General features: G+C 39.0%; 2 protein-coding genes across 10 annotated transcripts in view; one reads left to right on the top strand and one right to left on the bottom strand.

Annotated features, from left to right (window-relative positions):
- RAB3GAP1 (RAB3 GTPase activating protein catalytic subunit 1) lies at positions 1-23,423 on the bottom strand. Of its 3 annotated transcripts, XM_021296515.2 has the most exons (25): positions 23,324-23,423; positions 23,188-23,243; positions 22,204-22,279; positions 20,829-20,961; positions 20,517-20,595; positions 19,738-19,857; positions 18,976-19,141; positions 18,067-18,166; positions 15,573-15,654; positions 14,981-15,049; positions 14,227-14,300; positions 13,438-13,530; positions 11,810-11,979; positions 11,379-11,477; positions 10,876-11,048; positions 9,815-9,869; positions 9,167-9,535; positions 7,940-8,077; positions 6,110-6,337; positions 5,541-5,637; positions 5,349-5,452; positions 5,128-5,243; positions 3,896-3,998; positions 2,329-2,349; positions 727-1,200 (listed from the first exon to the last, which is right to left on the bottom strand). In XM_021296515.2, the coding sequence occupies exons 1-25, from the start codon at positions 23,339-23,341 to the stop codon at positions 958-960; spliced, it is 2,982 nt and encodes a 993-aa protein (XP_021152190.2). In that variant the 5' UTR covers positions 23,342-23,423; the 3' UTR covers positions 727-957. The 3 variants fall into 3 exon arrangements, 2 of the variants coding, with proteins under 2 accessions (XP_064926453.1, XP_021152190.2); XR_010473973.1 differs by lacking the exon at positions 2,329-2,349 and having other exon boundaries at positions 1-1,200; positions 5,554-5,637; XM_065070381.1 differs by lacking the exon at positions 2,329-2,349 and having other exon boundaries at positions 1-1,200.
- Positions 23,380-27,611, top strand: part of MAP3K19 (mitogen-activated protein kinase kinase kinase 19) — a 14,186-nt gene continuing 9,954 nt past the window's right edge. For 3 of the 7 annotated variants that reach the window (XM_065070338.1, XM_065070341.1, XM_021296496.2), the window contains exons 1-4: positions 23,380-23,611; positions 24,989-25,311; positions 26,818-26,888; positions 27,457-27,541. Coding sequence is in view for 3 of the 7 variants with exons in the window: in XM_021296496.2 (XP_021152171.1) it covers positions 26,849-26,888; positions 27,457-27,541 (125 nt within the window). In the remaining 4 variants the exon portion in view is untranslated. Of the gene's footprint in view, positions 23,612-24,988; positions 25,312-26,254; positions 26,347-26,817; positions 26,889-27,456; positions 27,542-27,611 lie in introns of those variants that run through there. The other 4 variants (XM_065070336.1, XM_065070337.1, XM_065070342.1 and 1 more) reach the window with 3 other exon arrangements.

The raw sequence follows: 27,611 nt of genomic DNA on the forward strand, positions 1-27,611 counted from the left end.
TGAGTGCCAATAATAACTTTAGATTTATTGAGTAACGTCAACAATACTGTAGCTATTTTTACATTTGAGTTTGTACAGTAACGCTGGTCTTTTGCTGATTCTCATGAAAACAGATGAAGATCACTGTAAAGCAACATTGGCACATACACATCAGAGGGTCTGCATGATATCCAGGGGTTAGTTTGCAGCAGGTGATGGAATTGTTTCATCAGATCAGAGATATACATCCAAACAGTCTCTGTCCATACCAGCAAGTTGCTTCCAGCGAAACTCCCTGTGCATGTCACTTACACACGGCTTTGGCCCTCGGTGCAGGGAAGGACATAAAGTATCTAAAACCAGGAGTGATCCCCTTAAGGCTATTGGGCTTCCTGTCCAGTTACAGTCTCAAATAAATACGTTTCTGCTGCAATGCTAGGAGAGTTTAGCATGAACTATAATGTACTGTATACTTTAAATAAAAATAAGGATATTTTGGAAATAATTGCAATTTGAGATTAACCAAAAAATACTGGGCTCAATATATATGATTAGCAATAAATACAAATTACTTAATATTTGCACATCAATTTAAGTAAACTAACATCACTTGATAAAGTCTGATTAAGAACGGTAAAGCAGCATGAAGTATTTGCATACAGCCCATTCACGTCCATTATTAAACAAGCTAATGCAAAAAAACCCCCATGTTCCCTTTGGACAGAGAGGAGATTGCTGAACTGTCCTCCCCAAGGATCTGATACAAACTCCTCGTGAAGCCACTCCAAACCCCCAGGTCAGAGTTGTTCCACACACCCTTCTCAGCTGCCAGTTCAGCTCTGTCCTCAGGAACACGACACGCTGTCACTAATGACAACCGTGTTTGCTCCTTGCCACCAGCCAGTCACTCTGTGAACTTCCCCAAAGGAAAAACCAATAGCATCCCACTGGACACACAAGATAACACGGCTGGTTAAATCAGAAGAATGTTGTATCTGCTGAAAAGGCACCTGCAAGTCGAAAGTCTTCCTTGGTCAGCACGCTGTACATGCGCTGGGGCAGCGGCTTGGAGTAAGGGGCAGGCCGGGGGACGGTTGTGCGCAAAATCACCTCGCGACCCGTGGGTGGTGGGAAATCTGAAGTGGTGCCCACGTTGAGCCTTCGCTCCTCTGATGAACCCGATCTCCTCAGTTCTTCGTCAAGTGGAGGCACTGCAGAAACCTTTAAATAAGAGCAGAGGTGTAATTACAGGGCAAGCTGTTTCTTAACATTACGATTCAGAAAAAAATCATAAGAGGAACAGAGGAAGATAAGAAATGGAAAGCACATCAAAAGGCATTATGTGCACACAGAGCAAGACGCTAATGGGATGTCAAGAAATAAACTGTGCACAATCAAATGGAAGAACCTTCATGTGTGATGGTGAAGGTCAGCCTAAGCTCCTCTGTTTCTGACAGCGTGAAGCGAGGGTTTTGACCAGAGGAAATGCCCTTCTCACGCAGGGCTCTCCTCAGCTCCTTTGGCTACGTGAGGCCAAGCCAGCCTCCTTTGAAAAACCAGCAGCGCCACTACTGGAGTCTTGACAAAACGTCCCCTGCCTTTTCCAACACAAAACGCCACTTCACTATGCGCTCTTCATGGCCAGAGAGGGGCTTGTAGAAGCCACTCTGCAGAGCAAGTGAGACACTGTGCGGTCTCCATCGACGCTCATTGCCTCAGAGCCACTACTGGCAACACTCAAGTCCCAGTACTGGCAGAAGGGCTGGCATGCTCCGATCAGCCCAATAAACATTCCCTAATTACAGATATATATATATATATATGTGTATATATACACACACACTCCAATACCCTATAGGGTCCTAAGAGACAACTCAAGCTTATCAATGTCACTGAGGCATGGCAGAGCCCACTGGTGACCCTCATGGCCCCTCTCAGCCACCCCACTGCTCCCCCAGGTACTGTCCATCTCTACCTCACCCCCCAATCATCTGGCTGTTCAATAAACTAAACACAGTGATGGCAACACAGAAGAATCTAAAAGCAAAGCCACATATTTCAGCATCAGAAAATGTTCATGTTCATTCAAATAAATGTTTGTGGTTTGGTTTGGTTTTGGTTTTTTGGTTGGTTTTGTTTTTAGAGATCTCTCTATCTTTTCACTACCTGTTAAGCTCTAAAAATAGTCTGTGAAAGAGGAAAAACCATTCTGGAAACACAGAATTATTTTTATGCCTCTCTGTGAACAACAGTACAAACTAAATCAGGTTCCTGTACTACATCTACCAAAAGGTTGGAGTCTATGCAGCTAGGGAAGATGAGTGGGAAACGAGGGACAAAGTTGGTTACCTCATCAGAAGATTCAGTCAGCTTGGAAAGGGATGAGAAAAGAACCAGTGATGAAAGATAGAAACAAAGGCAAGTCAGAGGTGACTTACGAGAGGTTAGAAGGAGATTGTAGGTTTAAGAGACATCACACACTCCACCACTTCCAAGAACATGCATTTGCTATCACAATTTTCCTGGGAAAACTTGAGAATATAACAACACATTTTACACAGAGAGGAGCTCAGGTTCAAAAGGTAACAAACAAGGAAGTAGTTCAACGTCTATTTACCAAACAGCTCTCTACTGAAATAATTCACGGTAGATTAAACACAAGAGGTTTTTGGCAGCAAGTTAGTTGCTGTCCCACTAAGAAGTCTTAATTAACAGTGAACAAACAGTTCCTAGTGGGAAGTACCTGTAACCCAGCTTTAGTTCCTGATGTTTCACAAGAAACAAAACCCTAGAAGTTTACATACATCTTTATCAAACATTAATGCTAGAAACTCTCAGCCAGCTTTAAAAACATAATGCCTCAGTATTAAAAAGGCAAGCGTACGCGCTTGTCTGCATTTACAGGGAAGTCTGTAAGTAAAGCTGCTTGACACGCTGAGATTTGCAAGCAGATTTTCCCTAGAGACTAGAAGGAGAAAATAAATGTTCTGCTTTTCATTTGTCAGAATAACCATGGTCTGTTTTCAGAATGGTCCTTTTCATGCTGAATTGCAAAACACTGTTTTTTACAAAAGCATCCAGTTCTTAGAAGCGTTTAATACCCAATCACAACATTTTTACAGCAATGATTTCCAAACGGAATTTCAGGCTCTAAGGTGTCTGCACTACCTTGTTATTACCACTGTAGTTAAATTTTAGTTAGATAGTTTGATGCTACAAATAGGTGTAATTCTGACAGAAAACGAAGGCTGACTGCAGTCCAAGAAGTTTGGAAATCAATACTTTAAGGCTAATTACAACAAAGATTGTTTGAGAGAAAAAGGGAACATTTACACCAATATAGGCTGGGGAAGGGTTTCCAGAAAGCAGATGCAATATTGGCAATAAGTAAACTGAATGCAAAGTTGTACTGGAAAAGAACTGAAACTCTCGCTAAACACGCTAGTTTCCACAGAAGAAATCTCAAGTATTGCAAGTATAAGCCTAACTCCAAAAAGTTACTCCTTCTGAAATATTTAATATTATAATGTGTTTCTCTACATTCCTATGTGAAACAATCAACACACTTGATTGTTCTTGCTGTGATGTTGCACATATTGTGTAACTTGAATAAAGCAGAAACCTGTGCCATAATGGCATTACTGATGTTACCATTTGAAGTAACTCAAACATTAACGACACCTCTGTCTACCCAGATGGCTTTAACTGTTTCACGTCGCAGTTTGTCTACTCTTCTCTCATCTTCCAAGGTTCTGTTATTGCCAAAATCATGTTGAACGTCACAAAAACACCCTCAAGCACATTTATGACAACACATGCATATATGCAGACAAAATAAACTGGCATCACGTGATAAGCCGTTGTCTCATACTGCTTGAATCAGAAGTGTCTGCAAAGCAATCAAGAGCTCTCTTACCCTCTGAGCGTTCACGAACAGCTTGTGAATAATGCTGCCGGCAGGTCCTCTTCCTGCACCAATAACAGACACTTCTGGCTGCTCCAGGAGACAGTTTACGAATCTGGTGGTACAAATTATTGACAAGGAAAAAAGAAACGTTTAATTCTCAGCAGTATCCAGTTTGCTAATCTAAAAGCAGAATTGTTTCCTGTGAGGTCTCCACCCAGCATCACTCACACAGAGTGACAAGTGGCAGATGCGCTCAAGAGTTGTCTGTTCTAGAAGTTTAAGGAAGAAACTGACATTGCTCAGCATCCCACTCAGATGCTATCATAGCCTTTACACCCTTTACTCCTCTCCCTCCACCCTAAACTCCCCTTAGCCTTTGGTTGTTCCCTCCTACCTTCCTGTTCTTTCACGCTAACACAAGCAGCTGTTGTTTCACAGATAACGTAGGTCAAAACCAAGCTGAACACAGCAACCTCCCACATAAGGTCAGGAAAGGCAGCAGGGCCTATTGATTCAGCCCTCTGAAAGGACCTACTTCTTTCCATTAACTATAAACGGAACCCATGCTCCTAATGCAGATGTATAAATTCAAAACAAAAAGCCCTCACTGTGACGGACACACAAGAAGTAGTAACAACATGACAATTTTTTGGAGCACAAAGATACTGCACTGGTCAGACATCGCTCCTCTGAACTCCCGACATGTTTGAGAAACAATCTGACAGCAGGTAGTGAAGCACTGAAACATGGCTCATTGTTTTTCATGCATATCGTTCCTCAGTAATACATTTCAAATTAGTAAGGAGACTAGAAGAAAATGTAACTGTGGGGGGATATTTCTATTAGTTATAGAAAATACTGAATTCCTACTCCTCCTAATTTTACCTCTTTTGCAATGAAGCTCATCAAATGTACTTTTTACATACATGAAAAAATAAATCAATTGCTCAGTACTGTCGAGATAAAACCAAATTCCATTAGAATAAATTGCATCACATGTTTTCAAAGAGATGGTTACTGAGAGGGGCATTCAGGGCACCCACATGTAACACCTCCAGATAGTGTAGGGACAGGGACAATCGATGTTTATTGCTACTAAATACAATTCCTTAGTATTTCTGTATTATCACCACTTCCATCTGCCCTAAATTTTGAAACCACAAAAAAAGGCAGAGGGGAAAAAAAAAAAAACACATACACAAAACAGAGGAGAATGGGGGGAGGGGAAAAAAAAATGTCACCTTTGTAGATCTTCTTTCTCCTCCTCATTTTCACACTTCTCTACCCCAAATTTTGCTTTCAGAGACCTGGCCCTGGCGATGATAGCTTCCACACTCATAATCTGAGCAATGATTTCCTGCAGGAGTTGAATAAAAATGGAAATTTAAAATGTTATTTTAGCACTCCCATGAACAGTGTGAAAGTCTGAAGTGTTCAGCCCCTGCCAGTATGAAAGCCTTACTTCCAACTTCTTGTCCTCTGGATTGGGGAATCGTAGAACTTTACTGGAATGGGATATTATCTGCTTAATAATCTTCTTAACTGAAGATATATCTTCTAGTGCTTCTATTAGGAGGAAAAGAAATGAAGAAGTTGTAATTATTGCATCAGTGTCCGCCCTAAAATATCTTAATAATTTATGAACATTATTTACCTTCTTCCTTTACCTTGAGTACGGCTGCATGGATGATGCAGGGCAAGAGATGCCTTGCAAGGTCAGCTGGTTTCTGAACTGCAAGGTAATGAAGCACCTACGACATTAGAAAATTTAATACATTAGGTTAACTATAAACGATGAGCACCTACATTGCAGAATTCACAAGGGAGCACTGTTATAAGACAGGACTCAATAGGTAGTTTTTACATTAATCATTCAGTGATTGCTTATAGTCCCCAACAGGTTGGAATGAAACTAGAAATAATTGTTTTAAGAACACTTTAGTTTCTTAACAGAAACATGCAGACAAAAATCTGTTTTATTTACAAGTACCTAAGTAATACAGCTTAGGAAGTCACATTCCACACACTCATTATTTCAGATACTTCAAACACACTGTTGTACGGCAGCAATAATTTCTGATTAACACTATGCCACATACTGAACAGTTTAATAACTCCAAGAATATAGTGCAATGATGTGTTTATGTTTAAAACTTGCAGGAGAAAGAAGACAGTTTTGTACAAATATTACAGATCCGACTATCGCTAGCCACAGCTTTTTACCTTCTCTGCCTCTCTCGTGTCATCGAAGAGTCTCTTCTGCCTCCGGGCTGGGATTGGTTTTGCTGTCTCCCAGGCCTCTACCCACATGTTGCTTGGAATCTTCATTCGGGCGCTCAGCTCACCCTTAATTACTACATTCCCTTTTTCATCAACCACTTCCTCTTCGATGTAATCCCGAGGGGAGTACCACCGCACAAAATCCTCCAGACAACAGCCAGGATTAGCTGCCTGGAATGAGGAAGAGGGAAAATTTGTGCCTGAAAAATCCTCTAAAAACCATAATAACCCGGGTAGGGAGGCAGTATGGTTTAGCGGGTAGAGCACGTGTGAGGAGCCAAAACTCAGGGGATTCTGTTCACACTCAGCAAAACTGACACTAGAAAAGAGACCTGAGAGGGTGAGGTGGATAAGTAAGTATAAACCAAGACAACAACGGAGGAATAGCCCACATTGTCATCAAAAACAAAGAAACCTTCCTCTTAAAACCCCCCCAACAGTACATTCATCACTTATTTCAGGCAAGCTCAAAATTATACTGTTAAGTCAAGCTTCCATCTGATACTTGATACATGCAACTCACTGTTTTTTTAATGTATAAGCTTATACCAGATGAAAAACAGCCCAAGCCTAAAAGAATCACTGGGCTGCATTAAGATGCTTACAGCACTGACTTTCCATCTTTTAACACTCCAGTACCAAAATTCACCTTTTCTTCTTCCTTTAAAAAGGAACTTGAAAAAAATCTCCTCCAACCCCCAAAAAGCCTCATTTTTCATAGATGCAATGTCAACACAAACACAGCCATAGGTCCAGAAGATAAAAGGAAACCCAGCTTTCTGCTTGAAGTAGCTACCGAAGAGTGCATTTTCACTTCAATTTATGGTTCTGTGTTGTTACTTTGAGTGTTGGGATCACTTGCACCTTAGAAATAAAACTGCTCCATATATCTGATATGAATCACTGCTAATAAACTGATACTGATGTGTTATAAATACTCCTACTCTACATTACGTCTGTATCCTTCTACTACAAAGTAACATTGCAATAATTTAAAAACAAAAACAAAACCACAAGATACAGCTATTTCATGACAGAATCTCCAATATTTTTAGAGTTTTGAGATCCTCTGATGACAGCAGCGTATGTGCTCTTAGCTCCCTCTACAGAGCTCAGAAAAGAACAAGTTACCCAAAACCACAGCTAGTCCAGTCCCAATTTGATGAACAGCTGCTTCTAAACAGTGATAACTTATCCTTCCCACTAAAGACCAAACACCTTCAACTACAAATAAAAATTATGTTCACCTCCCTAAAGTCCAATTACAGAACGGTGAACATGTTCATAATTGTTTGTTCTGTTTTTTCTTTACACCACCTTTACATTTTATCCATTCGGAGCCAATTAAAGGTGTATTTTACAAAACTCACCACTGTGGAAAGTACAGGTAAGAGAGACACTAAACAGAAGCTATGGGGTGGTGGGAGGGAGAGAGTAATTTTGATTCAGGACTTCGATGCTCAGCTTTCTTTTGACATCATTTTGTGTGGGCTTGAGTTTTAATTCCCAATTTATCAACTGTATGTTTTAGGGGTTTCTTCCCTCCCATAGACGTACAAATTTACTGGAACATTATAGCATGATGTATTGGATAGTCCTACATTTTGAAAGTTTTATCAATAAGGTTTTATTTTCAACTTTAAACTATCTTGAAACTGTTTTGCGGAGGAGAAAAAAGTAGTCAGAAAAACCTTCAAAACTGGTCAACACAAGCAAGGGGGATAGTTTAATTAAAAAGGAAGTAGTCTCACAGAATTCTTCGGGTAGTACTACCTTAAAAGATTCCATATCTGAGAGCAAGCAGGCACTCTGCATGCGTGCCCGAAGATGAGCACCTTCTGCTGATGTCCCCAGTTTTGCCAGGACCTCAGACTGTTCTTCCAGCAAATCTTCAGTCATGGGTGCTGGTTCCTGCAACATGGAAAAAGATGAGTTTACAAATCACCTCTCCTAGACTTAGCCCGTTTTAAGGAAGGGGGAGTTGAAAACTGCCTGTCACCAAAAGTTCATTCTGCTTTATTTGTACTCAAAGAAAATAAGCATACATTTCTACTGCTTAAACTGTTTAGCCTAAAGCTGCATCTGAAGATGACACTAACAAAAAGAAATTAAAAACAACCTGAGAATGAAGGAACAATATATTGTTAATATCCCCAAATCCAGTGAAGTCCAAGAAGTGTTTGACTGATACTATTTTTCTGCGATAGATGAAAATCCACCTTTACTTTGTAATGCAGAATTATTGCCGTGCATACTGTCAGCACATAATTAATTGCCAACATTTTGTCAGACTACACTCTGTTCAGACCTTTTACCCACACAAAACAACATCCATTAAAAAGAATTTCTCTCAAATGAATGAAAAGTCTTGTATTTTTCATGCATGGCTGATTTCAACCTACTTCCTCTGACACCACTGCTTCCTATTTCATCCCTAGTCACTCTGCAAGAAAGTCTGTGTCAGGTAACACTTTAATGTGTCTGACAATAAACCTGCTTTAGGTAAAGCTAACAAGAACCTGACGACTATGGCCTTTTAGATATAAGTTTTAAAAAAAAAGTAACAGCAAAACTGAGCCAGTACTCTGTTTAGTCAGCTACAGATCTCCTCTACAGGTCCTCTCAGCAGGAGGACCACAGCAGTTCCTACTTCACAAGAAAGAAAGGAGGTGTGGAAGATGCCTCAAGAGTTGGAAATAAAAAGAAACTCGAATTTAAAATAGGAAAGACAGCTTAATTCTTGTTTAAAAATAGTTGTTCTGAGTGAAATTTGGTAAGGAGACCCACTCTCAAGTAAAACAAAGAGCATGTGAGAGTTCAGTTTAACAGCCTCATCTGGTTTTAAAAATGGAAAACAAATTCTTAAGGCAAAAACAGTGAGCAATTTTAACAACAAGTAAAGCTATAACCCACAAACTATATAAAATTTCACAGTCCTAGGTATGAGCCATATAGCATGAGGGTCACACTGCACATCTGGCTCAGCTGTCACTGCCTCACCTGTGTTATTGGAATGTAGAGAGGCTCTCCTGGATGCAACAGAGTCAGTTTTCCATGGGGATGCAGACGACCTTCTGGTTTCAAATTTACAGGATCTTTGTTGCCTTCTTTCGCTCCTCCTTTCTTTCCATTTTCCTGTCCGTTTCCTTTAAGATCTTCCGTGTCACTTAGACATTCAAAGAATTCCTCTTCACTGTCACTCCACGATTCCCAAGACTTGCCAACTTCTTTTTCCTTCTCAGGGTTATCTGCAGAGTGGTCTGCTCCCTTCCCAGCATCACCACAACTACCACCAGGGGAACGATCAGACACGCTCCCTCTTTTTCCCTCATCTCTTGCTTTCTTTCTTTCAATGCAACAATTTAACATCTAACAAGTTAAAGGAAAAAAAAATATCATTTAGCAATTACTTCTCTTGGGGAAACAATGTCACAGAAAAATCTGGGGAGTCACCAAAAATCTCTTACAATTCTAAAAGATAACAATTTCATTGAACTTGTTGCTTTAGCAAAGATTTTCCCAAGAAATTAAATCCAGACCCAAAAATACAAGCATAACTAAAAGTACAACAATACATTTAGCTAATAATTGCTATAAATTTCACAGTTTCCTTAGGAGAAAAATAATGCTTAAATTTGGGATACTTACCTGAAGTTTCTGATGCAGTAAACAGCATCTCAGATCTGGAGGGCCATTAGCTAATCTAACAAAAAGCAGAAGCATTACCATGATGAATTATAAAGTTGATTCTTTCACACACATCTGGTCTTAAATCATATGAAATCCAGAAGAGAGGCAAATATCCACATTGAACCCATCCCCACAATTTCAACTATGCAGCTCTTCTGTGATCTCAGAAAACAAACTAATGACTGAATAATCCCAGAAGTTGAACTAGATTTATTTCCTAGAGGTCATTTCTGAAGCTCAGAGGTCATTCACACTAGTACCAGAGCCAGCCTGCATTTCCTGTTCAGTTCTCCATTTGGAAATTAAAAGAGTAATTGTTTTCAAACAAAAATTAAGCACCTTTGACTGTACTTTAAAACTGCAACGATACAGTAGAGCAATCTCTATTTGAACTTCTATTTTATTTGTTAGTGTAAATATTTGGAAGTACAAACTAGAGAATAAAAGGCCAGTCCATCCCATCTTATTTTAAAAAAAGGATACATTTTTGCTCTACATTGATACCTCATCTTGACAGAACCCTTAATCTGGTCTGCAACAAGCTCTGCTGTAGCAGACACAACCTGGAAGGGCTGGAATACTTGAGACAGCATTAGCTGCCTGCAAAGGCTGTTAATACCAGCAGGAACTGGCAACAGCTCCCTTAGAAAAGTGGTGAAACTACACCACAGAGCAAAGTTGTTTCTCCCTCTATCAGCTCCTTCACCTTTATCTAGTGATAAACTGGAAGCCATGCATTCAGATAAGCTTTTTTTTCTCCCTCTTTCCCTCATTCACACAGTGGGGTCTTCTTTAACCTGAACTTCCCCAGGCATCTTGAAGTTTCCAAAGGAGGGCATAGATGCCCTTCCCTACTCCGTATCCTTTCTTGCTTTATGGAAGTAGGGCAATAAAAGTAGAGGATAGCATTTGCAATTTAAAAAAACAAAACGGTGTGTTTCAAAGTCAGAATGAACTAATTCTGTTCCTGAAACAAAGAACATTTTCTCTAACAAAGCAACAACAACAACAAATCTTACCCTGGAATAAGGTAGTTGTTCTCCCACCTGTAGCGCATTTCTAACACAAATTCTTGCCAAAGATGTGCCACTCCTTTTACACCTCCATGGTAGAAGTTTATCATGCAAAGACATAAAGCTAGCTTGTACGTCAGACTATCAGAAGGAGCAGATTTAAACTGACTGAAGAGATTCTACATAAGAAACAAAAGAAAGCAGGACATAAAGGAACAATGGCATTTTTTCCAAAACTACAGAATCTCTTTCCTGTTTGACAATACAAGTGGCTAAATTATATTTTAAACCTGTAAGTACAAACTACAAAACACTAGAGTCTTTGAAAGAAACAAAAATAAATTAGGCAAAAAAATAATCACTATTTCTACCTGGAGATTCCACAAAGGTAACTTCATCTTTCCAAAAATGATCTGTTACAAGACACAGGGCAACCATAGTAAAGTCTATATGAGCACACCCCCCAAATTTCTTTCTATCTCTCATGAGTGTCAGTCAGTACAACTTACATAATCCTCATTCTCTGGAGGAGGATTGTTTCCTGCTGAAGTGCCAGTTCTGCTTTCAAATCCTTCTGCGAGCTTGTCAGCAGCATCAGGAAATAAGAACTTCAAGAAAGACAAAAAGAAAAAAAATAAATCCAAACTTGCACCAGTATGGTTTTTCCTGCTTTCCCAAGTTTCTCCCTGAAGCCAATGCTGGTTACATACCAGCAATCCTTCTAATGAAAACTGTTAGCAGAGTTCAGAATTAATTGTTAGTTTACTTATATTGCAGAGATTTGTTAAAACTTAGGCTGTTCCAAAAAGCTGATAAATGCAATTTAAATAAAGGAACTGATAGAGACCTTTATTCATAATTCTGCTTTAAACTATAAACCAAATGGAATCACTAACTACACATTTAATATACATTTAACAGGCGTAGACAGTTCACTTACCAGAAGAATAGTGTTTAGAACTTCATTGTTTAAAGGTGATTCATCTACACCTCTGTGTTTGCGAATCTTTTTCTTTGCACTGTGAACCATATTTGTGACTGATAATTTATGGATTGGGACTGGTGCTGGCTCTGTGAGCTTCGACAAAGCATGGCTAATGTCAGCAACCTCTATAAAATAAAATAGAATTGAAATAATTAAAACAAACCCCCCTATACAACTATCTCTTTTAAAAGTTCACCTGACATATTCAGTCTGTTTATCTTGTATTGACTTTTAACAACCTGTTAACCAAAACTACACCCCTGTGCTGTCAGATTCCACACATTATATTTACTATTCTTAGCCACAAATATAAAGCAGAAGAACCAGATCACGAAGGAGTCACAGACTGTCCTTAATTTATTTTACTGAACTAAGTCTAGACTGGGTTGGCTGTAGACAGCGCCTGCCACCTACTGTAGCAGTACTGGTACTTGCAAACAACTACTGGTTAGAGCATCAGCAAAAAGCCTGCTGACAAACCAGTATTTAAACTTTGTTTATATGTGAAACCAATGAATACGCTGCAGACAGCAGAGACTGTTCAAGTGTGTGCTAGAGCTTTAGATAAACCTTGAATAAATCCAGTATTAGTCACTATATATGTGATCTTATATGACATAAGCACAATTCTGGTTTAGAGACCTCAGGTAAACTCCTCAAATCAAAAGATTTTTCCAGAGTTGTTGCTGGTAAACTTCAGAACCTCTCTTACAATAAAAGGAATTGGCATTGTTAAAAAGAGGGGCAGAGAAATTTAAGTGAATCATTACCAGGAACCTGAAAAACCTCATATTGGCAAACATGTCAAGAAAATTAGAGACAAGGAGGGTTAATGAGACTGTACGTCAAGCACTAAGAGTAATACACACTCTACTTGGTCTAACACCTTTTTCAGCTAACTAGCAAGCTCCTTCAAAACTAAGACCAAGTATAACCAAAGAAAACAGATTGCTATGGGTTATATTTGGAGGGAAGAAAAAGTGACAAGAGGCAGGAGAGGAGGGAATGTTCACCATATACAGCAAGAAAAGTGAAAGAAAGGGACACAGACATCCAAAATATGTTGGTATCTATGCTGCTGGGATAAAGTCTGACCTCTTGGTCAGATAATTTTGGTTTGGTTTGTTTTGTTTGGTGGGTTTTTTTGGGTTTTGTTTGGTTGGTTTTGGGGTTTGGACTTTTTTTTTTGAGGATGACAGCAAAGCCTCTCAAACAGATTAAAGACTTTAAACTGGCCCTTAAAACATGCACTACACAGTACTTCAAAAAGCAGAAAAAGAGTGCAAAAAATACAAAAATACATTAAAAGATGCAGACAAATCTGTTTGATGTTCGTTCAACTCTTGTACACGCTGGTCAAATTTTAAACTCTTGTTCTGCAGTGGGGAGGGGGCGAAACAAAAAAAACACCATCCACACCTATAACAGAGGCAATTGTCCTCTGGGACTTTGAGAACTAGGCTTGCCTAGAATTCATGAGAAATTATACAATGTAGCACTCATCAGAAAATTCCTAGGAGCATTACAGAAAATGCCTAACAATCAAAATCAAATAACACAAATTAGCAGGATTTTAGTTTCACCTTTTCCTTCCTCTTCAAATGCAGACCTTCCAAGTATCTCATCAGTCGACTCCTTCCGACGGCAAAGCTTGAAGAATTCAGTAAGAAAGTCACCTATAAGAGAAAAAGTTTCTGAACAGCTACTCAGTTAAAAGCTCATTGAACAATAAGCTAACCCTCAAAGTGATTCCTAAGGGACAGTAAATTTTATCTTTTCATCTGACAGCACATGATAATTCCTTCTGAAGCACAAATATCTTTAAACTGTATAATTAAAGCTTAAGAAAACGCCCATCTCGACAGCTATCAGCAACCACTCCAGAGACCAGTTTTGCATACAGATTAATCCACTTCTTCACGCAAAGCAAGATGAATTTTTTATTTTATTTTATTTTATTTTTTAGTTTTGAAGACCTTTTCCCCACAAGCTAAAAGGCAAGGATGAACAACAGTACAGGTCTCCAGGCATACCAATCCTGCCTGTCAGATGGATTGATTCAACTAAGGAAATGAAAATATGCACAAAGCACCCATTAAAATCTAAAGATTCTAGGAAATCTAAATTTTCACAGAACACACACAGCATGTGCTTATTCTCTAGAAGCTGCTAAAGCAAAAAAGCAATGCAGTTCAGAGTACACAGATGCAGAATAACCTACAGCAGAAACTTATGCTTTTGCAAAGCTTATGTTCTTGAAAAGGCAGCCCAAAACAGTGTGAGGAAACAGAAGTCATCAGGAAACCAACAATTCAATCCTAACTTCATAACTTAAAAGCCATAAGAGAAGATAAGGAATTCTGATGTCTTACCCAATAGACACTGAGGGTTATCTGCTTTTCTGACTCTTACGGACCACTGAGGTGCTTGAATAGGATCCAGGTCACTTTAAAAAACAAAACAAAACAAAACAAAAACCACACACACAAAAATCAACAAACAAACAAAGGTGACATGCTGTCAACATAAGTATGCAAGAGACAAATATCAAATTCTCAATAAATGGAATGTCATAGCCAGTTAGGCCATGAAATGCACCACAATACACAGGAGAACAACATGACAAACCCTCTGAAATGCAAGCAAGAGTCCCTGTTCTCATCTGTACACATAACAGGAATAAGAAACACATGAGAACAATTCTGTTACAACACAACTACATTGTCTTAAAGTGTATTAATGTTGAAAATTCAATTCTGCATTAATTAAAACAATAAACCACTTATTTTTTCTTCTTTCTTCAGTATCAGTATATTCCATGTTCCATTATCATATTTCCCAATAAATAAGCAATACTCAAGACTTGCAAGTGTAGCATGAGAATATGAACAAAAATGGAGGTGCAAGTTCTGTTGAGATTAAGATACATTAATATTTTCTCACACAGAAATGCATTTCAACATAAGCTGTTTTCCCAAATGAGGTATTTTATCAACGGACCTCGGTATTCCTCAAAATGGGCTCTCTTTCACACACAAAGTCATGCACATTTCAGATGTCGCTAAATGCAGTAGTTCACAAATGAAGTACATTTCTAGATATTTGCAATTCAGACAAAATACTTACGAGTAAACATCATTGTCGACAATTATACCTTCTGTCAGGTGAGGCCATGTGGTAGCTAAATGAAGCTCACTGAAACAAAACAAGACTTAAATCTGTCAGTGCCAGTAGAAAGTGTTCTCTTTATCATTGTTAAGATGTTGAAGAGTATTTGTGATAGTTCACATTTAAGTCCCTCTATGTATTTCGCACCTACATCCAGAAACGTGCCAGAAGAGGACAGAGACTGTAACAATTCAGTTTATGGAGCCTCACTATTTAAGTACAGCCCCTGAATGAAGGCACACCATCTTTAAATTTCATCTCCAGTTAAGGTATATTTCAACATAATAGTTTCAGAGATAAATGGTCCAGAAGTTTACGGTGAAAGATGTATGAGCTAGGACCCTGAATATCATTAGACAATTTTGCAAATGGTCTTATTTGCTATTAGACCATTACTTTTCACAGATTTATGTTTTAATGTACTTGAATAATTAGATATCTGTTATGTACATGCTAAGTGATAGGCAAGCAAAGCTAAGATTTGAAAGAATATGCCTCTAAGTCGTCCATTAAAGAAGTTATAAAACAGTTTTCTGAACTTGTATCTTACCTAATAGGATCCTCACAGGCACCAAATGGTAACTTCCCAAACTCAAGGCCTCCAACTTCTCCCCCAACTAGAGCATCTATATCTGAAGACAGATAAACACATTTTCCATACAGAATTTATGGAACATTTTAAGCAGCACATCAACCTAATTTCACAGTAAAAACACTGTAGTGTAGGATGACCAGAGAGTAAGTGAGCAGCTAATGTTACACAGCTACGAAAACACAATCCTAGCATACAGTCAAAATAATTGTTTCCAGCAGAAACTGGGAAGCACTCATGCACCAGGACATTCAAAAAGGAAGATAAAATTCTTATAATCTGTCTTGAGGGAAGGTTATTCCCTTTATATAGGCAAAGATGATAGCTATAAAGGTAGCCTTAAAGAGTCAATGTTGACACAAGAACAAATAGACATGAATTTGCCGTAAAAATATTTAGGCAGGAAATTGGTTCCAAGCAGAAAAGGAAGACTCCAGAAAAGCAACTCTGCAGAGTGAAAAAACAACTACTTTTAAAAGGCTGACATTTTCATCAAAAGACTGACAGTTTATGTCTCCTGCAGTTAAAGATGTAACCCAAAGATCTGAGATTTCCTGTAATCCCAGGTACTTACAAGATGCCTTCCAGCATCCTCAGCCGCTTGCCGCATATTATATCCTTCAAATATACAAACCAAAAACAGACAGCCTTCTCTGCGCAAAGATTTAAATGAGTAATAATGTATTGTAATGCCATTATAACAATGCTATTACAGTATCTGATCCTTAATTTTAAACACACCTGGCAAACTGTTTACATACAAAACAAGTGAGGTATTAGAACAGATAAAATCTTTGGATAACTTAATTACATAATTTCTTCCCCAGAGAAGATGAAAGACACATTTCTTTGCTTTCACCTCAGAAGACCTAATTGAGTGAGGGTAATAAAGTACAGGTCTAGTTGTTCAGAAGGAACATAAAACCACAACTGCATGTAGCAACAGAAATCAAAATGATGTTGTTCATCTCCAGTTTCTGCAATGCACTATGCCACTAGCTCCCTTAACCAGAATCCTCTGAAAGAGCAGAATTTATTCAAATTGGTTAAATCCAGAGATACCATCAGAGTGGTACAACTCATTCATCACAAACCAGGCACCCTGACTCATTGAATAACAAGGCATGAGAGACTACAGAAAACACTGACTTCTGTGTCTGCAGACATAATAAAAAAGGGAAACTTTTTATTTACTCGCTTCCCAACTTCTCTAGGTAAACATGGTTTACCTACAAAGAGAAACTATCACTTAAAACAGCACTGTTTTTCTCTGACCCTGAAGACCAGAGTTCTCTTTAAACATACTTTCAACATTCATTAAGTACAAACCACACAGGATCAGCTTCACTACAGACTTATTCAAAACATACCTTTGATTAGTCTGGGTTTTTTTAAGCAAAGGAAAAACAAACAATTAGGTAACCAGACCAAGGTCACACAGGTTCTGCCTCTCTAAGCGTGCCCTAAATACTTTAACCTTGTTACGTAAAACTACTACCAAGTCAAGAATAGAACTCAGGCTTTTTAATTGCTCTACCACCTTATGCCTAAAATACCACATCACTACTAAAATGTGGGTTAAGAGGGAACTAACATCTACCCTTTTCCTACAGATATCTCTATTTTTGAGCCTGCTACCCATTAGAAATAGGTGTGTTAAAAACAAATCCTTGATACCCAAGGATGAAAGTGTTACCACCAAGCAAGCATATGAGAGTTCACTGTGAGAATACCAAGTGAGCAAACTCACTCTGTTTCTCCTAACTAGCATCACTACGGGAAAAACTTATCAAGTCTAGCGTACGTATTATATATGCAAGTCTATACACTACTTTTCCCATTTTCTGCCGTCATACCAAGCTACTACAATATAAGACTTGATTGGAAACCTTTCCTGCACAAAAAAAAATAAACAAATTAACTTCTTGGCTTAGTTAGTATTGTGTGAACAACAAAAATCCAAACTTTTACCTCAAGTGAGGTCCATATAATATTTTCCCCTTTTCCTATTGTTCATACACTTAAATAGTGAAGTATTAAGATAAGTTACTTTATGGAAATAATTGACAAATACTCCTGTGAAGAATTAGCACCTACTAGAACCTGAATCCAAATGTTTCCCTAAGGAATTCAGGGCAGAATTCTCTACAGATCTACAGTCACCCTTTTCTCTCCAAACAGATATTACCATTTTAGAAGTATCCCTAAATGTTAATTAAAAAGCATATTTCTAGGCACAGCCCTAACCACAACACACAGCCACAGACATGATTTCAGAGCAGCTTAAAGCCTGCCAGCCTATCACAGGGAGCGAGATAGCACTCGGCTGTAACTGAGGCCTTTCCTAGTAATGCAGAAAGTGTTTGAATTCTTCTGGCAAGACACACAAACGTCTTCTTTAGCATTAACTGTTATCTTAAAGCAAGTTATTCTGAGGACAAAAATCTCCTACCTGGTGGCTGCTGCGGCCAGAAATACTGCTGCCAGTCTTGAAGTACGTATGTAAGCCGGATCGCCATGCTAACCGGAGGCAGTGGTGTTAAAGGGCAGCCCTTAAATATATTAGAGAAAAAAAAAAGGCAATGTGAAGAGTACATATTCCCAAACATTCCAGGCCTTGAACATAAATTAGTTATGATAGATTGTATCAGAGCATTCTTTTACCAGAAGTGCAACACCCCAAGTATTACTAGTAAAGCCACTGCCCAACAAGACACTCGCAGGTAAAAAGAAGCACATAAGCTTCCTAAAATACATGAGACATTCATATGCTCCATTTAACTGGTAATTCAGAAGTAATTCTGACCCAGAATGCATTAGGGTTTCATTAAGGACTTTTTCCTCAGTGTTTTGACAAGATTGCTATCCACCAATATTAGTTGTGAAGTGTTGCAGTCAGCCATGCCACCCCATGAACAAAGAGCCCACTCAGGCTCCTCACATTTCATCATGCTGTTCCCTCTTAACTGAGCTTGGGACGCTACACAATATGAAATTAAAATCTCACCCCAATCTCACCTTCTCCTTTTAAATAGCAAAACAGAGTTTGTTTTGGAGAAGGGAAAGTTGTTACAAGGGGACTGTAAAAGAGACACATTCTTTCACATGCCAGTGGAAAACAAAAATGAGAAAGGTGGTAACACTGAGGAATAAAACCTGCCCTGATTTTCACTCTTTATCACTAGATCCTGACAGTATCTGGAAAAAGGCTTTGCTGGTATCAGCAGTGTAAACCCCATCCTTACAAAAAAACCAAACAAATCACAAACAACCAACCTAGAAGACAGAAGTGAATCTACAAGCAATCAGGTAATAAAATAATTATTTTTAATATCAGTTACATACATTCAAATGCACTTACAATCTTGGATTTGAAGATATCCAGTAATCCTGACAAATGAGTATACTGAGTTGGCACTTTGCGAAGATGAACCATTTCAAAGTCAGTTCGAACTCCTGGACCCTGACATTCTCCAACATACATTCGGCGCCATTTATGATGTATTTGCACAAATAGTGGTACTTGACTATAAAACACGAATATTTCAGATTATTTTAAATGTCATGCTGTCTAGCAGTCTTTAAAACTAGCTAAATATTTTAACAAAATTTCAACAATTTTGTATTCTTTAGAATACATTTTCTCTTCACAGAGCACACTTTAAAATGCTTGATAGGAATCAAAGAAAAACACTGTTAACTTCACCACTAAATGGAATGCCTAACAAATTGTCGTGTCATAAGTGTAGCCCTGTCCGTGACTTCAATTACCTAATTTTCAGCCTAAGTATTTTTTCAGGAATATTAGAACGTTACTGTTAACGCACATAGGGAAAAAATCCTTTGCCAAAACTTGTATTTTGTATATCAGTTATTCCAACAACTTCTAACAGCTTTTAAAAGTTTTTAAGGTTTTCGAACAATAATGAATATAAATAACATATTGAATCAATCTTTTTAAAGTTTCTGTGAGAAATATTTTTTAAAATCCTGCTGTAACAATTATGGTGCACAAATAACAAACTCTGAATGTATTTTGCTAACAATTTAATACTTTTTCCTCGCAACAGCGGTATGCCAGACTTTTACCTAGACAAGTAAGAACGTTTATGCTTTCACCTACCAGCCAGTGTTCCCCAGTGCAATGGAAATGGAACTCAGCAAAAGGTTACATTTGGATTCACTGAGAACTGCATCATTATTGGCAGCCGGAGCAACAACCACAAACTCACGTAAGCCATACCTTAAGAGACAGAGAAAAAAAAAGGAGCACACTTCTTGTTTTTAGCAACCCAGTTGAAACACAGAATGTTTAGAAGTATTGTAACCTGAATAACCCAATTGTCACCCACACTGTGTGGAATCTGTGTTTTTGATGCGAATACCTCTTTCAGAGAGGTCAAGAAATGAGTGGGCATGGAGCGCTGCACATTCTCAAATTACGAACTACTAGAGCTTAACAGCATTAAAACACTGTACTCAAAATAATATGAAGATTCCCAGGTCTATTAGTCCTGAGTTTTTTAAGTATTTATACATAAAAACAATCTCTCTAGAACAATGCTACAATGTACTATAGATCTGCATTATTAAGAATATGGTTGTTGTTTCTTAAGGTGCTGCAGCTTTCCTTTATAAGAACGCATCTAAACATTACAAATATAAAAGCTTGGTTAGTTTGTGAAATTAAGAAAAAAATATTTTGAGGGGGAAAAAAAATAAGTAAAGATAGGCCCACTGCAGTGGACTTTTTTGCACTACTTTTCTGTGTCCAGTACAAAGAATCATTTTACTCAAACTCTAACTCTTGATGGAAAAAAAAACACATGCAAATGATTGTGCCAGCATGAAAGATTTTTCAATTGCTATGCTTGTGTTAAAAATGAGAGGTAGTACACGTACCATCTTACCAGACAGTGAGCTCTAGGAGGAAAATCATTGTTCATGCAAAGCAAGTCCTGCATAGGCAGAGGAAGGGCATCTACGACAAAAATTGGTACATAAGAAGAGCATCAACATCCATTCAACGAACTTGCAATTTCCTGATATTAGCAATCTGATGAACACAAAGCATACCAGAAGCAGAAATGTCAGATCACACCCATCAGATCCCACAAAATTTCACACAGAAGAGATCAACACACTGTGAATTCCACATTCTGAAACTGTCTTTTGTAATATCCTTACAGGCACGTTAAGAGAACTATCATCTACCTTCCACCAGATCCTCTTTTCCATCTTTGTCACTGGGTTCTTGTACAAGATAATGATGGGTAATTGAGAATTTGAAGTCTGCAAATGAAATTTCATCTGATTTCTCTTCCCATGTTCCTGTGGTGTATATACCCTGCATATAAAAAAGGTATTATTTGATCACATAAATTCAGGTTAACATTCATAGGACTTGAAAAGCACACTGTCTACACAATTTAAAATATGTAGTCATCTTTTTCTACTGCTAAATATTTATTCTTAAATAGATAAACAAAGTTAAAAGCCAGTTCTCAAAGCACTTCATTATAAAAGTAGCTGAATGCTAAAAATGTTGCAAATAATCAACTCAAGGACCAGCTATCTCCCTGAGAAGTCTTCAGAATTATACGGCAATAAAAGGGCAGACAGAACCTCTGATATCCAACTACACATCTGAAGTGTATGCACCCCCAACTTTGCCCAAAGACAGAAGTTTCCCACCTGGGATTTTATCTGTACCTATATCCATACCATTCTACACAAATATTACTTTAACATTTACTTTGAATATGCTTTTTCTGATAAACTATTTTTTATCTGTAATTTGTAAGACTTCTGTGTGTAAGGATAATTTTTAAACAAAAATACAGCAAAGTTTCTAGAAAAAAATAAAACAAACAACATTTCTGTATGGAATTGTATGCTGCTAATAAAACAAAGCAACTTGAACAACCCTTTGATCTGTTAAGGGTATCTTCTCACTGGAAATCAAGAGAGGTCTGGTCAAACAGACAGGTAGGAATATACTGACAGCTAAGGTTGAAAACTACTTCATCAGATAAGTTTTTGTTCCGAATATTCTGCACCCTGACTAAAATTAAGAATCATAAAATTCCTCTGGAAACACAGCAGCCATTCAATCGAAACAGCTGAATTTATTTGCACTAGTATGCAGAAGACCTCAGTAATTTCCTTCTGCATTTTACAGGGCTGAGAAAGTACTACAAAGGCTCTAATCAGAATTAGAAAAAAAATATCTCCGATCTATGAAACACACTGAGTCACAAGCAGTACTATGCAAACCTCAATTATAAGTACGTGACGAAGGCACAAGGCAAGGCAAAAAGAAACTCCTTAAGGATTTGGAACAGCTTCAACCATGTTGCCAGATTCAAAGCTGGGAATAATAATAAAAAAAATAAATCAATAGGCCCTACATGAAGATCCAACTTTATCAGTGAAATAGCCTGTTTGTCAAATTGCTACTTTTACATGCAAAATTCCTCAATACAAATCATTATCTACCACACCTAACAGAACGGCAATACACATAACACACGTGTATTGCTAGCCAGTAATTCAAATTCTAAAATAAAATTCAGAAGCGGTAACTGACCTTTTCTAGAGGTTTGCCTGAAGAAATCCCAATAAGTTTCCAGTCATTCAATACTTCTTCTATTTTTGAAATAAATCTATTAGGGAGGGGAAAAGGCATTAATATGTGAACACTAAACTTGTATTATAATTCAGCTCCCTATAAGTAGGGAACATGTTGTCCTACCACAGAATTCCTCAAAAAAAAAACAACCCACACACAAAACACCCCAAAGTATTGCAATAAAAACAGAACAATTGCTTCCTTGTACAAATAAAGTGGTCCTCCTATGTTTACATTTCAGGTGACAGTCACTTTTAGCAACTGCTAGAAGCATGCTTTGAGTGATTATAGAATTTCACCTTTTTCTGGTATTGCAGCACGTTTTATATATATATATATATATATATATATATATATATACACACTCCTGTTTCATTGTTCACAAGTAATAAGCATTTGACACAAAATTATAAACTAAATTCAGACTTAAAACAGAATGCTCAGAATCCTTCTCTTTCTGTCATAGACATCATCACTGGAAAAAAACATTTTAAAGTGTAATACATTGAGAATGCAAGAGCATTCTTCACCTTAAATTTTCTTGTACGCTGCTCTACAAACTTTTAAAGGCTTCAGCTATGAGGTGACTAGTTTAATAATCAGGCAGCTACTTTAAAAAAATATATATAAGCCTTGTAGATGTTTATTCTAATCCCTTGCAAACAGACATTAAACCAGACCTTTCGCTCAGTTCAGAAACAGCTTGACTAGATCCTCTTAACCACCTCATCAGCTGGGCCTGAGCCGCGGTCGCAGGGACGGGCCGGTACCGACAGAACAGGCGGGACCAGGCGCCGGCTGCCCCGGCTACCGCCCAGCGCGGCCTCCCGGCTGGCGGGCCCGGGGGCAGCGCGGGGCCCGGCTCCCCTCGGCCGGGGTGACACGGCAGCGTCCCCGCGATCCCCTCACAGTGAGGGGGGCGGGAACGGCGGCAGCACCCACCTCTCCCACTCGGAGGCTGTGGTGAAGTCCGTGATCTCAAACACCTCCGACTCGGGCTGCGGGGAGAGAGCGGGAGAAGCGGTGAGCGGGAGACCGCCGCGGAGAGCGCAGGGGAGGAGAGGGGGCGAGAGCTCACCTCACTGTCCGCCGCCATCTTGCGCCGCTGCCGGGACACCCCGCGGCGCGGAGGCTGACGGGAACGCGGCTGAGTGTGGTGGGGATGTCCCGCTTGGCGCCGCCGGTCGCCTCACGGCCCGGGTCCCTTACAGCCCGGCTCTCCGGGAGCTACCGCGTCCCCCCTTCCCGCAGCCCTGTGTAGGAGGGGACACCCGCCTTGGCAGCCGGCTGAAGTGCCCCACGGGCCGTTACCTCAAGGCGGTGCGAAGCCTTAATGACCTCGTTAATGTTTATAAATATGTAAGAGGTGAGTGTCAGGAGGATGGAGCCAGGCTCTTCTCGGTCACAACAAATGACAGGACAAGGGGCAATGGGTATAAACTGAAACACAGGAGGCTCCACTTAAATATGAGAAGAAACTTCTTCTCAGTGAGGGTGACAGAGCCTGGCCCAGGCTGTCCAGGGGGGTTGTGGAGTCTCCTTCTCTGGAGACATTCAAACCCACCTGGACACCTTCCTGTGTAACCTCATCTGGGTGTTCCTGCTCCAGTGGGCGACTGGCCTGGATGAGCTTTTGAGGTCCCTTCCAACCCCTGACATTCTGTGATTCTGTGAAGCTGAGGCACGAGCTGCTCCCAGAGACCCTGCAGCTCTGTCGGGGCAGCCCGAGAGGGTAAATAAAGTGCCCACCGGCTGCTGGGTGCCTGGGGTGTGACTGGTGTCACATCTTGTCACTGTTAGGTCAGTTGTGTGCCGGGTACCTGCAGAAAAATGAGTAATACAGCCCCTTTTCCATCAGCCTGGAGCGAAGGGGTCCCTCGTCCAGCCTGAAACAAAGGGGGACAGCGTCCCGGTCCTTCTGGCATCCAGCAAAGTGGTTTGCTTCAAAGCCATTCCAGCTCATCCTCCTAAGCCTGGCTATATCTCTTTTATTCTTCCCCTTTAGCACAGTCTGCTACTAAAAAAAAAAAAAAAAGAAAAAAAAAAGGAGAAAAGTATGCTTGACGTCTGCTGTTGCTGCTTAAGGCTACCAAGATGATGAGGGGTCTGCAGCATCTTTCTTATGAGGAGAGACGGAGAGAGCTGGGTCTGTTCAGCCTGGAGAAGAGAAGCTGAGAGGGGATCTCATCCATGTTTATAAATATCTCAAGGGTGGGTGTCAAGAGGATGGACCAGACTCCTGTCAGTGGTGCCCAATGACAGGATGAGGGGCAACGGGCACAGACTGAAGCACAGGAGGTTCCATCTGAATATGAGGAGAAACTTCTTTACTGTGAGGTGCCAGAGCCTTGTAACAGCCTGCCCAGAGAGGCTGTGGAGTCTCCTTCTCTGGAAACATTCAGACCCACCTGGACACCTTCCTGTGTGATCTGCTCTGGTGAAGCTGTTTTAGCAGGTGGGTTGGACTGGATGATCTCCAGAGGTCCCTTCAACCCCAACCATTCTGTGATTCTGTGTAAAGGAGAAAAAAAAACTAGTAAAATCTATTCATGGGTGACAAGGAGCGTCTGGGTGAGAGGACTGAATGCAAAGTTAAAATGACGTGGAAATAGATAAGGAACAAAGAACATAAATGGAAGTAAATAGAAAAGAGAGATACACTTTGCTTTGGGTGCTGGGAGAACTGTCCTGTGATCAGAGCTGAAAACGCTGCCCCTGAATTGAGCTGTGTTTGCTTTCACAGGTCACCACTGCTCTTGGAATCAAACTCCTCCAAGCCAAACGCCCCCGGGGGGGTTGGAGTTGCCGCGGCAACATCGTGTAAACTCAACAGCTTCGTGTGGCAGGAGTTGCCCAAGTGATTTTCCCGCAGAAGATCTTGCCTCAGAAATGGTAGTAACTGCTCCTCAGTCAGAAAAACACGCCAAAAATAAAATAAAAGTGTATGTAATTACTGTTTAAATTCCTTGCTGTCCAGCAAAGGGAGACAAGCTGTGAGCTGAAGATGCTCTGTAACTTCTCTGTAGGTTGCTGTGCCTCTCTCATGCTTTGCTACTGAAACACCAGGTAAGAAGTTGGTTTTGCCTTTTTATGAAATCTTTTCAGTTATTATTTCGGAAGGTTTTTTGTGTATCCCAAAAAAATGTAAAGTTTGAAGGAGTTCGCCATCTAGTATGACCCTTAGCAGACTAATATAATGGATATATATTTCAGTGGATTATCTGTTATTTAGCATAAAGATGAGAAATCCAGAGTGCTGACTTCTATAGACACTTTTGCACAGTTCATTGGATGACCTTGGTCATCAGCTATAGATAATTTGAAGGTAGCTATAGGTTCTCTGTTTCCTCTTCTGTGAACTAAGAATGACAGTACTGTCTGATGTCCAGCTGTTACATAGTTATTAAACAGTGCACTTTCATCAGATAAAAAGTGTTATATAAAATTGTTATTAAAACTTGATTTAATCTAGGATAAATGCATGGGGCTCCTGGGAAGGCTGATGCATGCTTCCAAGCAATTATATTTTTTGCTGATAGAATCAGTAACAAAGGCCCAATTCTTCTCCCAACTAGCAGTATTGAGTGGCAAATTGCTACTGAATCCAACAGAAACCTCCTAGGCCCCTTACTTCTACTGACTTTGTAGCAACTTTGAAATGAAAGGATTCCTTAGGGTCATATGGCTACAATGATTGTTACTTTTGCATATGTCTTACCATTGGTAGTATTTTGACATTAGGTGTTTTTACCCCATACATTAGTGGTACTACTGAGAGCCATGAGCTCAGCTGCCAAGCGAAAAAATATAGGTATTTATTAATAAATTAAGAATAGAAATTTATAAGGGACCTCAAAAAAAAAATAAAAGAAAAAAGAAAAAAAACATTGCTGGTGTAGTACCTGAGATTGCTATTAGGAATAATTTGTAATGAAATGTATAATGAATGTTGAAAATCTGATTTACTACTAGGTGTGGAAGATGTATAAAACAAACTGTTTTTTTTCAGTTCAGTGATGTAAGGACAAGCAATGAGGTAAAAAATATGCATTTGAGGAAACAAGGAGAAAGAAAACAAAATTTTGTAAAGAAATACGCAACGTAAGTGTTGAGTTCACATTTCTTCAGAAAAAGCTATCAAAGAGATTTTTTGAGGCTGCAGTGTTCAAGTTATTCTGTGCTCAGAAAGTTTTGGATGTTGAACCTCTTTTGCTCATAGTTTTGACCAAGTAGACAAACATAACCATTTCATTTGGATTTGGTTTCTCAGTAATATGTCAAAAAAGCAATTATCTCCCAAATGTGTAGTGTTGCCTTCTGGTCCAACAGTAAGGATAATATCAGCAAAATAATACTGACGGTTTCATGTCTTATTCAACATAGTGTATGTTGAGGTTTGGTTCTGTGTATTTGCAGGAGAGGGCATTGGATATTAAGTAAAATCATAATATTTGTATAGATTTCAACTATTTTTTAAGTGTTGCTTTTGTCTTATGGCTCTAAAATAATGGAATATACAGTAGTGCTTTGTACATGTGAATTGGAAACCAATTATGAAACATTTTTTTTCAGGTTTCTGGGCCTTAATACATCTAAGGACAGTATGTCTGACAACAAACAAAATAGGAGGAGAAGAAAAGAAGGTAGTCTAACCGAAGTTTGTATGTATAAATTATAACATGTGGGATCTGAATAAGAAAAAGTACAATGTTAACTTGAAATCACTACTTGTTGATCTGTGATTGAGCCAAGCAACCACAAAAAACTTTGAAACCAAACTCAGAGTTGGTTTCTCACCTTTGAAAAGCCCTGGAATTTGTTATTGTTTTGATAGCTTTCATATTTTTAAACACTCTACTTTTGCAGTGTTTCCGTCAACATTTTTATTATATTTCTGTTCTACTGAAATAGGAGCTGTAATTGGAATTTTCTTGGGTGTTCTTTGCTTATATAGTACATTGAATTAATACACTTAACTAAATAACTAATAATAATTCATATTTATGCGTTCACATTACTAAAAATTATATTGGGGCGTATGTATAGGTATCTTAATCAAATGAAACATGCTCTTTTTAATTTTTTTTTTTAGTTCTGATAGTCACTTCTTGTATTTCTAATATTTTAATGTCCAAAAATAACTGCATTTGCATTGTGTTACTGGTCAGTGACCTGGACTGCTTTTATGCAAATACTAATGTGTATTTACAGGTTGTGGAAGTGTCGTTGCTCTCCAGAATGCAAATAAGATAATGAAAGAAATGCATCAGTCATACAAAGCTCTGGGAAAAAACAGGTGAGTAGTATTAATATTTAATTTGCAGTTGGGTATGCAAAAATTGAGACAAAGCAGGTAGTCATCTAGG

Source organism: Columba livia, chromosome 7, assembly GCF_036013475.1.
Source record: "Columba livia isolate bColLiv1 breed racing homer chromosome 7, bColLiv1.pat.W.v2, whole genome shotgun sequence".
Classification (NCBI taxonomy): Eukaryota; Metazoa; Chordata; class Aves; order Columbiformes; family Columbidae; genus Columba; species Columba livia.

Bases quoted from the DNA above. Each gene is read 5' to 3' on its own strand.
- RAB3GAP1 (XM_021296515.2), bottom strand. The intron at 20,962-22,203 runs GTCAGTTACCGC...TTTTATATGCAG, and splicing joins CAGGCAAACCTCTAGAAAAG to GGTATATACACCACAGGAAC. The intron at 1,201-2,328 runs GTAACCAACTTT...TCTTATTTAAAG, and splicing joins TGACTGAATCTTCTGATGAG to GTTTCTGCAGTGCCTCCACT.